At 36.4% G+C, this 12,115-nt stretch overlaps 1 protein-coding gene across 2 annotated transcripts in view; it reads left to right on the top strand.

Moving 5' to 3' along the window:
- Positions 1–12,115, top strand: part of LOC110153511 (protein kinase C beta type-like) — an 81,747-nt gene that overhangs the window by 48,618 nt on the left and 21,014 nt on the right. For both annotated transcript variants that reach the window (XM_055157795.1, XM_020917413.2), the window contains exons 5-9: positions 5,749–5,877; positions 7,966–8,122; positions 8,784–8,918; positions 10,560–10,656; positions 11,224–11,367. In XM_055157795.1, the coding sequence (XP_055013770.1) occupies positions 5,749–5,877; positions 7,966–8,122; positions 8,784–8,918; positions 10,560–10,656; positions 11,224–11,367 (662 nt within the window). The remainder of the gene's footprint in view (positions 1–5,748; positions 5,878–7,965; positions 8,123–8,783; positions 8,919–10,559; positions 10,657–11,223; positions 11,368–12,115) is intronic.

Genomic DNA, 12,115 nt, shown 5'->3' with positions numbered 1-12,115 from the left:
TACTTCTATCTCGACATCAAAGTTTCTCAAGGCGAAGAAGATCAAGGTGCTCCAGGACTGGCCAATCATTGTGGAACCGCATGGATGTAGTCCTTGAAGCTCATGGAAGTCATACAAGATATTAAATATGGATCTCACAGCACCACTACTTAATTCACTGACGTTATGCAACATATTTTTGTATTTGAAGTAAATTATTTGTTCAATTTTCTGTAGGCGACAAAACTTTAGTCTTGCCAAAATCTGACCTTTCTGTGTTCATTAAATGATCAATCTTTTTTCAGTGAAGCAAATTTATTTTAGTTTATTGAGCATAATTTGGGAGGGTTTTAGCTTTCATATGAGATATTTCTAAAACCAATCGATTAATTTAAAGTCAAGTTATAAGTTTTTGTTTCTACAAAATGGATAAGTGACAAGACTTTTGTCAGGGACTGTAGAATAAGCAGCCAGTTAGACACATATCTATAATCCAGAGTTCTCAGTTAAATGATTCGATGAACATGGACATCGTGAAGGCGATGGGCCGGATTGATCCACAGGAAGGACCAAAAAGGAAACCTTTGGCTGCCTAAATCATCCAGATTTTGCAGCGAACATTTTGTATGTGGAGCACCATCAAAGCGGAATCCCATTTGTTAAGCAAGAGGTGCAGAAGACAAACAGACTGAGCACTTTCTTGTTCTTGTGGTTTTACAGCAACATCACGTCTTGGTTGCTTTGCAGTGGAAGTTGTTTCTTGGCAAACAGTTGGTGCCTTTCACTTTGGCGTTGACTTTTTAAATTCATAACTAAGGTGGAGCGAGGGATCGGGGTTTTGCTTTGTTGTCGCTCCACATACAAAATGTTCACTGCAAACTCGGGATGATTTAGGCAGTCAAAGGTTTCCTTTTTCGTTCTTCCTGTGTAACAGTATTGCCCATTGCCTTCGCCTTTCACTATTTTTCAATTCCGTTGGGAAGGGAAACAGTTTGAACGGAGGTTTGCAGTCACACACATCTCATTCCTTTTTGCAGTTATGAAGTTTATAAACAAATTTCTCTAGCCACTGTTAGGATCCAACAACCACACAATTACGATGTCCAAATCCCAAAACTAAAATATAACAATTTCAGAACCAGAAACAAAAGCGATATGGTTCAAAAGACTAGAAAAGATCGGCTTTGTCAATAGATGCATCCCACTGGGAAGACAAACATGTTTGTTTGATGCTCACTTTTTCAGAAAATTTTGCAAATCCTTCCCAGTATGCATTGTGCAATGACCATACGTCCGAAATTCGTGATGCATGTATTGGCCGACATCTTCCTGCCCCTTTTGTTGTGACGATGTTTACAGCAACGTCAGCTCTCATTGGGTATCACATTGTGATCGAATGTGTGTAGATTATATCTGAACTAGAATAAGCAGCCAATTTAACACATATCTGTAATCCAGAGTTCTCAGTTAAATGATTCGATGCTTTGAGGCAATTATAATTTTTTGAGTAGATCTTTAAATCTGTACTTGTAATTGATTATAGTTCTAGCCATGTCATTGTGATTGCTTTTACATTTTAAATCGAAGAGGTTACTGAATCCTGTACAAGTCCAAATTTTGCAATCGACAGCTGTCTCACTGCTGTATCTGATCCTTTCTAAAATTACCAGCTCACATAACCGCACTGCCCTGATTGCTCGGGGCTAGACAATATGCAGATTGCGGTTTGAAACAACTTCAGTTTCACACTTTTGATTGAGCAAGTTTTGCATAAAAGCGTGAGCTAAAATGCTTCTCAAAATGTATTTAAAGTAGTACAGTAAGTAGTAATCCTCATGTGCACTTTTTACTTTTTCTTAATTGCTATTTGGGCAGCAGTGTTTGAACTTTAATTGAGTATTATAGTGTTGTCATGGTACTGAAATTTACAAACTCAATTTTTACACTAAGGAACAGACTTGAAACAACTTTTTACACAATATAATGTGATTTTCAACATTAATTCATCATAGTAGTTTCTTTTTTATTATATACAGCTCAAGATTATTAACTTAAGATTTTCAGGAAAGCTTCATTTCTGTCCTCTGAATGTGACTTTAGTATCGATACCTGCTCAAATGAGTATCTACTGTTGTTTCAATACTAGATTTAGTATTAATTAGTATCAGATTTGTTTATTTTTGACAACAAGGTCTGGTTATCACAAAAAAGTTGCAGATTCGATACATACCTCAACACATAGACCACAATATGGTACGTTTTTCGATACAGTGCATTTTCGATTCAAATATATTCGATACCGTTCAATAAAAAGCAAAGGATAAATCGTGACTGTGATCCTAAAAGTCTTTCTTAATCCAAGTTAATATGGAAAACACATATTTTACTAAAAACTGTGAAAATGTCAATACACTTGTACAAATACAAACCCTGTTGAACCAAAAGTGCATTGTATCGAGATATGTATCATATCGCGGCCTATTTATCGAAGTATGTATCATATCGGCAACTTCTTAATGACACCCAGCCCTGTTTGGTATTACTCTGTGCTGTGTTGTTGATTTAGTGGCGTCAGACAAGAAAGCATCAGTCAGACATGCTCGGTTCACAAATGGAATCTAAATGGAATCTGCTTTGTTTGTCCTGGATCCACCAAGTTTGTACAAAGTTAATATGGAAAACACGTATTGACATTTTCACTTTTTCTGAGTAAAATCCAATTGTACAGGGCAGCCGCAGGATCTTAAAAGTCTGAAAAAGGTCTTAAATTTCATTTTCCTAAATTAAGGCTTTAAAAAGTCTTAAATTATGTTGTCCATGTCGTATTTTTTTCACAAACGTCTTAAATTTCATTAGCCTATTTTTTTTTGTAAACTCGGGCTGCAGTGCGATGTTAAATGGAGGGAGGGAAAAAAACAACGTGAACTCATGTAACGTGAATAAACGTGAGTATGTGCAAAAAATATTTGGTTTGTAGCACTGGCGGCAATGAGTAAACAATCAGTAGAGTGGAGGAAGACATTGGATGGATCATGGGGTAGTGTAAGTTTTCACCCGCACAATGGGTCTTAATTTTAATTTAAATGGTCTAAAAAAGGTCTTAAAAGAGTCTTAAATTTGGGGTAGTCAAACCTGGGGATACCCTGTTGTAGCTCTTAAACAAAATTTACTCAAATATACCTAAAAATACTCTTGGTGATGTATCAGCATCCCACGATATCGATACTGTGTCATCAAATTAAACGATAAGATATATAAATATGTCAGTATTTTTTCCTCTTTGTTAATATTTTATATTGTGATGTGTGAGCTACTGTGTCCAAATCATTTCCCTTGTGGATTATAAGGTTAGTCGAAGTCCAAGTCTAACCCTAGCACATTATTAACCATATAACCTTTCTTTGAGTACAGATATTCAGACCTCTTTCCACCTCCGTGTAATGGGTTCTTTGCAGCGTTCGGGGAGATAAGACTCTTTCTAGTGAGGAAACCTAAACGCCGCAGGTTTTGGGTCATCCATGTTTAACTTTTAATTGGTGAAGCTCAGGTGGCCGTGTAAGCAGATCTGCGTAGGAGGGGCCCGCTTTGTCACATGTTTAAACCCGCAAGTCCACAAGATATTAGGAAACGCACTGATTAATAAAAGTAAAGCAGCAGTAGAAGACTCTCTCGCCCTTTCTTCTAAAAGACCGCAGCATACTGATGGATATCAAAGTGAATGCACGCTGACATCTTGTGGGCACGTTGAGCAATTACACTGTGTCTGGCTGTGTAAAGTAGTCTTAAGTTATAGGAGATTTTACGCCTCTTGCAATAATGTTTTTATAATAGCGTTTTATTAATACAAAATTTGACCAGGGATTGTTCCAGTAAAAATAGAGAGGACAGAGAAGTTTTTTTTTTCAATCTATTTTTACTGCAGATAACAATTAGGGGTGTGTAAAAATATTGAAATATCCATATACTGCATTGTTTTATGTGATAATACAGTATTGATATCGTGGGCTGCTGTATCGATATATTGCCAAGTGTATATGTTAGGTATATTTGACTAAATTATTTTGTGTAAGAGCTACAATTGTGTTGTATTTTCACTGTTTTGAGTAAAATGGGCATTTTCCATATTAACATTGTACAAACTTAGTATCATGGGCTGCTGTATCGAGTATTTTTTGTGTATTTTACTGAATTACTTTGTTACAGTGCTACAGTTTTGTTGGAAAGGAAAGAAAGTCATTCATGCAATATATTACACATTTTCACTGTTTTGATGATTTTGATGATAAACAAATGTGTATTAGTTCAGTGTAGGTTACTTCTGATAGCAACAATTATTAATAAAGACATAATATACCTTTTTATAGAATTGGAAAATTAAAAAAACATCTAGGCACAATAAAGACTGACTAAAATAATCATTTGTTGCAACCCTATTAGCAAAGGACAACATATCCATTATGAAGATATACTGTATTAAATGGTCATTGAAATATTTTTTTTGAAAATTTGGAAGCAGATATTTTTGACTTCTTGCCCTCTCCACTAAAAAAGTAGATAATTCATGTTTTACACTTTGCTGAAGAAGTTTAGATGGGCATTGCTTGTCAAGGGTAACTCATTGAAAAAAAAGTTAATTTTGTTGTTCAAAATCAATTTTTTACTGCAGATAATAATTAGGGGTATGTACAAATATTGAAATATCGACATACTGCATTGTTTAATATGATGATACAGGATCGATATTGTGGGATAAGTGTATTTTTAGGTATATTTTACTAAATTGTGCTGCAATTGTGTTGACATTTTCACTGTTTTGAGTAAAATGGGCGTTTTCCATATTAACTTGGTACAAACTTAGTATCATGGGCTGCTGTATCGAGTACTTTTTGTATATTTTGCTAAATTATTTTGTTACAGTGCTACAGTTTTGTTGCTTGTTTTAGAGGAAAGAAGCTCTTTTATGCAACACATTTAACATTTTCACTGTTTTGATGATTAAAATGTTTGTGTTTCATATTCACTTTGCACAAAAAGACTTTTAGTATCACAGACATGATTTAGAAATTATTTTTATTGAACTGTATCGAAATATATCATATTGAGTCGAAAGTGCACTGTATCGAGATATGTATCGTATCATGGCCTGTGTATCGAGGTATGTATCGTATCAACAATGTCTTAATGATAACCAAACCTAATAATAATACTCAACTTGGAGAGAAAAATAGTACTGGTATTCTGACAAAAAAAACAAAAAAACAACAACAACAAAAAAAATATTATATCTCTTTTAAAGGAAGATATGTGTATTTGGAAGTTCAAGAATGTGAAAAATAAACATAAGGGCGGGTGGAACAACAAAATAATAATAATGGGTCAGTACGTTTATAATCTGTATTACTTTAACATTAGGCTCTCTGAAAATTTGCAAAAAAAATATGGTTAAAATGGAGATTTTTGTTGCAGTACAGTGAGTTCTTGGGTCTAGTCACTCATAAAAATGATCAGGTTCAACATTTGTGAATTTACCTTTTGAATATAGGGAAAACTGGCTCTTGTCCTTCATCTGGGAGTATGACATCCTCACAGTCTACAGTCTGAAAACCACAAATAGACCGTGAAAAAGTACAGCAGCATTAAAGTAGGCCTATAGTAGCAGTAGTAGTAGTGGTAGTAGTTCTAGTTTGCAGTATAAAGTAACATGTAACCCCCTTGTGGCCACATAGAGTTGTGCTCTTGTGTCTGACCTGTTTGTGTGCTTGTGTGCAGACTGTATGATGAACATCCACAAGCGCTGCGTGGCCAACGTGCCCAGCCTGTGCGGGACGGACCACACGGAGAGGAGAGGCCGCATCCACATCTCGGCGCAGATCAGCGGGGACAGCCTCACGGTCAAAAGTCAGTCACCATGGAAACCGTTCATTCACATTCAACGAAAACAAGCCATTTTATCATATGAAAGGGTCAAATATTACACTGTTTCCTGATCTGTGTTCAAAAACAGACCTGGAGTTGTGGTTTGTTTCACTCACACAAGTTTTTCTCTCAAATGGAAAACACTGTTCCACCTTGTGATGTTATGTGAGAATACATTTACTGCTCAGTTGTGTTTTTAAACTCCATACACCTTCACTAGAATCATTTGGATGATTTCGGTTCCATTTCCAGATTTCCATTTCCAGATTTCCAGTCTCTATTACCATTACTATTTCTCTACTAAAGGTAAAAGGAGCTGTTAATTTGAAAACTACTGCTTCATGACATCACTGGGTGGAACAAAGCATTCTGAGCTTTGGATATGTAGGCAGACTAATATTAAAGCGTTACTCAAACATGTGTGAATGAAACAATACACAACTCCAAGTATGTTTTGAGGTGATAACAACATTCTAATATGGCTTTTAGCTCACAAAACTCAATTTTTCATAAAGGAACACAAGGAAACAACATTATAACATAGATCAGAACACAGCGTAATATATTCCTTTTAAAGTCAAATAAAAATTCAAAAATATATCTTGACCAACTTGACCACTACCAAACCTTGATATATTTTATAAGCTATTCATTATTCCTGTAAAAAAAAGCTGTGCCAAATATCAGTGCTCTCCACGTGCTTGCATATTGCCAGGTCACACCAGGCTCTGTATCAGCCCCAAACCCAAAGTGGAAATTCCATTATGAGATCGAAGAACCACCGATCAGCCCACATCTGCGCCGGGGCCATGGACACGTGTTCCCACCACTTTAGATTGATTATGGAGCCCTGCCACTAAACTGTTGTTAAGTGTTGTCAAATGTACGCAAGCAGGCTACTTCATTTTGGGCAGCACAGCACAGCACCCATTGGCTTTGATTCATTAGGTTTTTAGGATACATTTGAAATAGTCACTGACGTTTATGGGTAGTGTAAATGTTATCTTGACATGTAATTGGCTGCAATGATTAATTGGTATATCTGTGTCTGTGTAATCCTTCAGTCGTCCAAATTAAGATCTCAACAGGATCCAAAATACACACAATACAAATCTCCCTGTTTTCAGCCGTACGTGATTGACAGGTGGATTGACCAATCAGGGACATGCAAAACTGAAAAAACATGACATATTTCTGCAGAATCAAAGAGCAAAGCATTAAATACTGTTCTTGATTTTATTTGTAAATCATAGGTGACCAATGAGTTCCTTCGTTTCATATGCATCACCAAAAATAAGTGTGTGGGGACCGGACTGATATCAATCTGTATAAAAAAAAAATATATCATTGTAGAGTTCCAGGCAAGGTAAGGTAATGGCAAAAGAAAATTCAGTTGTCAACTGGGCAAAATTTTCAGAGTGAAGATGTTTCTCAGTTCATCCAAGCTGCTTCTTCAGTTGTGGGCAGATGCTGGTGGATACTGCCTTATATTTGCCTGCAGGGAGGAGCTAACGACACTGAAACTACTCTGAAACTACCTATTTGTTTACAGGTTCTGTTTGTTATAGCTACTACATTAAATGTGAACTGTCCCTGAGTCATAGTTTACAGTAGAGGCCTGAATGATTATGTAAAGTATGACTCAGGGACAGTTCACACTTACCTACTTAACTAACACAAACTGTAAACAAATGTGTGTTACATAATATACGTTTTTGTAGAATTGGCAAATTTAAAAAACATCTAGGCACAATAAAGACCAACTAAAATAATAATTTGTTGCAACCCTATTAGCAAAGGACAACATATCCAATATGAAGCTATACTGTATTAAATTGTCATTGAAATTTTTTTTTTTTTTTTTTGAAAATTTGGAAGCAGATATTTTTGGCTTATTTGCTCTCACTACTTAAAAAGTAGTTAATATTTTATACTTTTGCTAAAGAAGTTTAGATGGGCACTGCTTCTCAGAGATAACTTTTCTTATTCTTTTTTTTTTTATGGTATTGCTGTAGCTCATTGAAAAAAACTGATAACTTTACTGTTGTTCTTTGTGAATTTTCCCTTCAGTTATGGACGCAAAGAACTTGGTGCCTATGGACCCTAACGGCCTGTCAGACCCCTATGTGAAGCTGAAGCTGATCCCAGACCCCAAGAGTGAGAGCAAGCAGAAGACCCGCACCATCAAGTGCTGCCTCAACCCCGTGTGGAACGAGACCTTTAGTTTGTAAGCCTCACCTTTCGTGTGTGTTCTGTTACCACAACATTCTATAGCAGATTTTAAACTCATTGTAACATACTAACAACTATTGTCATTTATATAAATTTATTTGTGAGCTTTAAGCCGTGTTATAATGCTGTTGCCTCCTAAAAAACAGACCTGGAGTTGTGTTTCATTCACACATGTTTGAGTAACCCTGGATTATTGGGCTGTCTGCATCCCCAAAGCTCAAAATGCTCTGTTCCACCTTGTGATGTCATGTAATAGTAGTTTCAAGTTAATAGCTACCGTCTGAGCTTTGGAGATATAGACAGACTAATAATAAATGGTTACTCAAACATGTGTGAATGAAACAAACAAAACACAACTCCAGGTTTGTTTTTGATGAGGTAACAACATTATAACATGACTTAAAACACACAATGATCAATTTTGTGTAACATAGGACATTTAACCAGTCTTCAGTGCTGCTGGAGATAGACAGATGGACAGACACAGCCATTTTCATACACACCCCAGTAACGTCACTACTTACGCATGTAGTAAATAATATATTCTGATTTCTATTCACTTTTTACACATGAAGAAGGCTACAGTTCTGTGTGAGACTCCAAAGCCTGTAGGACAGAGTGAATCTAACAGCTTGTGTACTGTTGTTGTTCCTCAGCACTCTGAAGGAGAGTGACAAAGACCGGCGCCTGTCTGTGGAGGTGTGGGACTGGGACCTCACCAGCCGCAACGACTTCATGGGCTCCCTCTCGTTTGGCATCTCCGAGCTGCAGAAACAAGAGATAGATGGATGGTAGTGTATGGGGCATAACGCGATGGGTGTTGGAAGCGGATGTTAGGCATGGGCCATATGGAGCTCAACAGTGACCCCTCCTGCCCGTGACCGCCCACCCTTCCCAGTTCCGGAAATACATTTCTCATTCATTTTTCCCATAGACTTTCTGAAAAAATGCATATAAAAAAATGTCTCTGTAGTAACTCATGATCAGAAGACCTATCATTTAAAAAAGAATCTTTTTCTGACATTTTATAACCCGCCAAATTATTAAAGCATTCGACTAATCTTGTGTTTTAAATGTGCTTTTTGAGGCTTAAAATAACTGTATTATGGATATTAGTTACCAAGTAGTAGAACTCTTTGAAATTTTGAAACGTCTATTGCAAAAATGAATGTAGAGTACTTCCAGAACTGAAGTAGGAGGTCACTGTTGAGCACCATAGCAGTTCTAGTATCGTATTCCAAAAAAAAAATAAAAAAATCTTTGGTTCTTTTTAAAGACCATACAGTAGGAGAAGTATTCACCTTGTTGATGTGTTTCGACTGTAAGCCATCTTCAGACAGTGACAGTTCTGAAGATGGCTTGCAGCATTGCAGAAACAAGGTAAATGTATCTCCTACTTTATTATCCTTAAAAAGAACCCAAGAAATTCCCTGAGTGCCCTTTTAGAACAGGCTAATGAGTAAAAATGGCTGTTATATGGCTGCATTTTTACACAAACATGTTAACACATTTTTTAAAAATGTTAATAAAATACATTTTGTTATTATTTACAAAAGTGCTAAGTTCATTTGTGATCATAACTTTAGATGCTTTTGTGGGCCTTGTTATGGATTTTATAAAGCTAAATATTGGGATTGGCAAAGATAATTTATTGGGGACAATAAGCAGGCCAGATATTGGGTATATTGGTATCAGCCTGCCCCTAGTGGATATCTGTAGAGGCAACCCTGCTTCGATATTTGATGACATAATGTGGAATTTTCCCAGGCAAAGTAAGAACTTTTCCATGGAGATGAGCAGGTGGTAGACACTCCAGCAGAAAAGTTACATGGTGCCCCTTCAAATATCCACAAGGGGTGGGCTGATACCAATATACCCAATATCTGGCCTGCTTTTGTGGGCCTTGTTATGGATTTTATAAAGCTAAATATTGGGATTGGCACAGATAATTTATTGGGCACAATAAGCAGGCCAGATTAAGTTCATTACTTTGCATGGGAAAATTCCACATTATGTCATCAAATAGCCAAGCAGGGTTGCCTCTACAGATACTAAAACTTGTATCGAAATTAGATTCTCATTTGAGCAAGTATCAATACTAAAAAAGTCACATTGACGGGACAGAAATTAACCTTTCCTGAGTAGCTTTAGAATGATCTTGAGCTGTATCAGAACAAGTTTAAGAGCACATAGTATATGCCAATGAACCATTATTACCTGGAGTCTGAAGTTTTTGCATTTGGTAACATTAGTTTTAGATCAACACTGCGGTTTACAATTAAGAAAATGTACTGCATGAGCTGCATGTGTGATAATGTATTACTAAATACCAGAAAACTGTAAAATGCATCTCCTTTAAGAGTCTAAATGTTCTAGTGTGTTTGTAATTCCTGGATTAGTTGTAACAAAGCGTTCCTCTGATCCTGACTTAGGTATAAGCTTTTGGCCCAGGAGGAAGGAGAATACTTCAATGTCCCGGTGCAGCCAGATGGAGAGGATGGAAATGAGGAGCTCCGACAGAAATTTGAGGTAACACCGGTACTGTGCTAAATTCACTTCGGAAATGTCAATGGAACAAGTACGAGTAACATTACTTCAAAGTAATCTTGCTCAAGTAGAAGTATAAAGTAGCAGTCCTTGAAATTGTATTTGGAAAAACTCCCAAACTGTATCTTGAAAATTAACTGTCAGGACATAAAATCTAATTTATAAATGACAGCTGATGTAATTTAGACAAAATATTAAATGACAATAATAATTCAAATCTGGTATTTTCAGAAAGAAAGACACAAAGACGAGAAAAACAATCAAACAAATCTGAAGAAGCTAGAAATATTGTCAACATAAAGCTTTTGTTACTTTAGACTTGCTCACAGTGAGAAGAGTAACCTAAACTTTTACTCAAGACTACAGCTACTTCAGTAAAAATATTACTCAAGTAGGAGTAAAAGTATACTGCTAGAAATATACTTTAAAAACAACAATTTCGGTAAAAACTTAGTTAATTAAATGGAAGCGAGTAAGTGTAACTAACTACTCACCTCTGATTGTTGAATGGACTTGATTTGACTGGACTTGTTTGTGTGTTCGTGGCAGAGGTGGAAGGTGGGCCCGGGAAAGCCTGCAGACTCCTCCTCCTCTTCTTCGATCTGCAAATACGACAGCAACGGCAACCAGGACCGAGTCAAGCTGTCAGACTTCAACTTCATCATGGTCCTGGGAAAGGGCAGCTTCGGAAAGGTGCTGCTTTTGAATCCAATTCAGATAGGGCAAATATTAGGCTATTTTCTGATCGATGTTATAATGTTGATTGCTCATCACACACAGACCTGGAGTTGTGTTTTGTTTCATTCACTGCACATTTTGGAGTTTGAGTTCTTTCCTGAAACAGAAAACACTTTTTTAAACTCCATACACCTTCACTAGAATCATTTTGTTCATTTCAGTCCTGGAATTGCCATTCTCAACCAAATAAAAAGGTAAAAGGAGCTGGTAACATGAAAACTACACTACCACTTCATGACATCACAAGACAGAACAGAGCATTTTGAGTACTGGAGATGCAAATAGACCAATAATAAAAGGTTACTCAATCATGTGTGAAACAAAACACAACTCCAGGTATGTTTTGAGGATGTAACAACATTATAACATGGCTTAGAGCTCACAAGAGTCAAATTTCTGCAATAGACGACCTTTAAGTGTGTTTAGTCAAATGAGTACCGTATTTTCCACACTATAGGGCACTCTGGATTATAAGGCGCACTGTCATTGAATGTTCTATTTCACATATAAACCGCACCGAACTATAAGGCGCATTAAATGAAACACAACAGTTAGATAAGTCAGTCCAACTTTATTTAATGTGTTCACAATAACTCTCAACTTTGTTCAGTTGTAATGCGTAAAAAAAAATACTGTCTGAAAGCTTTAAATTGTTTGCGTATTCACAATAACTCATAATTCTTCAAACAGTTGGGCAATTACG

This window comes from Boleophthalmus pectinirostris, unplaced genomic scaffold, assembly GCF_026225935.1.
Source record: "Boleophthalmus pectinirostris isolate CB_2022bp ecotype Guang Dong unplaced genomic scaffold, ASM2622593v1 HiC_scaffold_22, whole genome shotgun sequence".
In the NCBI taxonomy this organism is placed as follows: Eukaryota; Metazoa; Chordata; class Actinopteri; order Gobiiformes; family Gobiidae; genus Boleophthalmus; species Boleophthalmus pectinirostris.
This window is presented reverse-complemented; position numbering and strand designations above follow the sequence as displayed.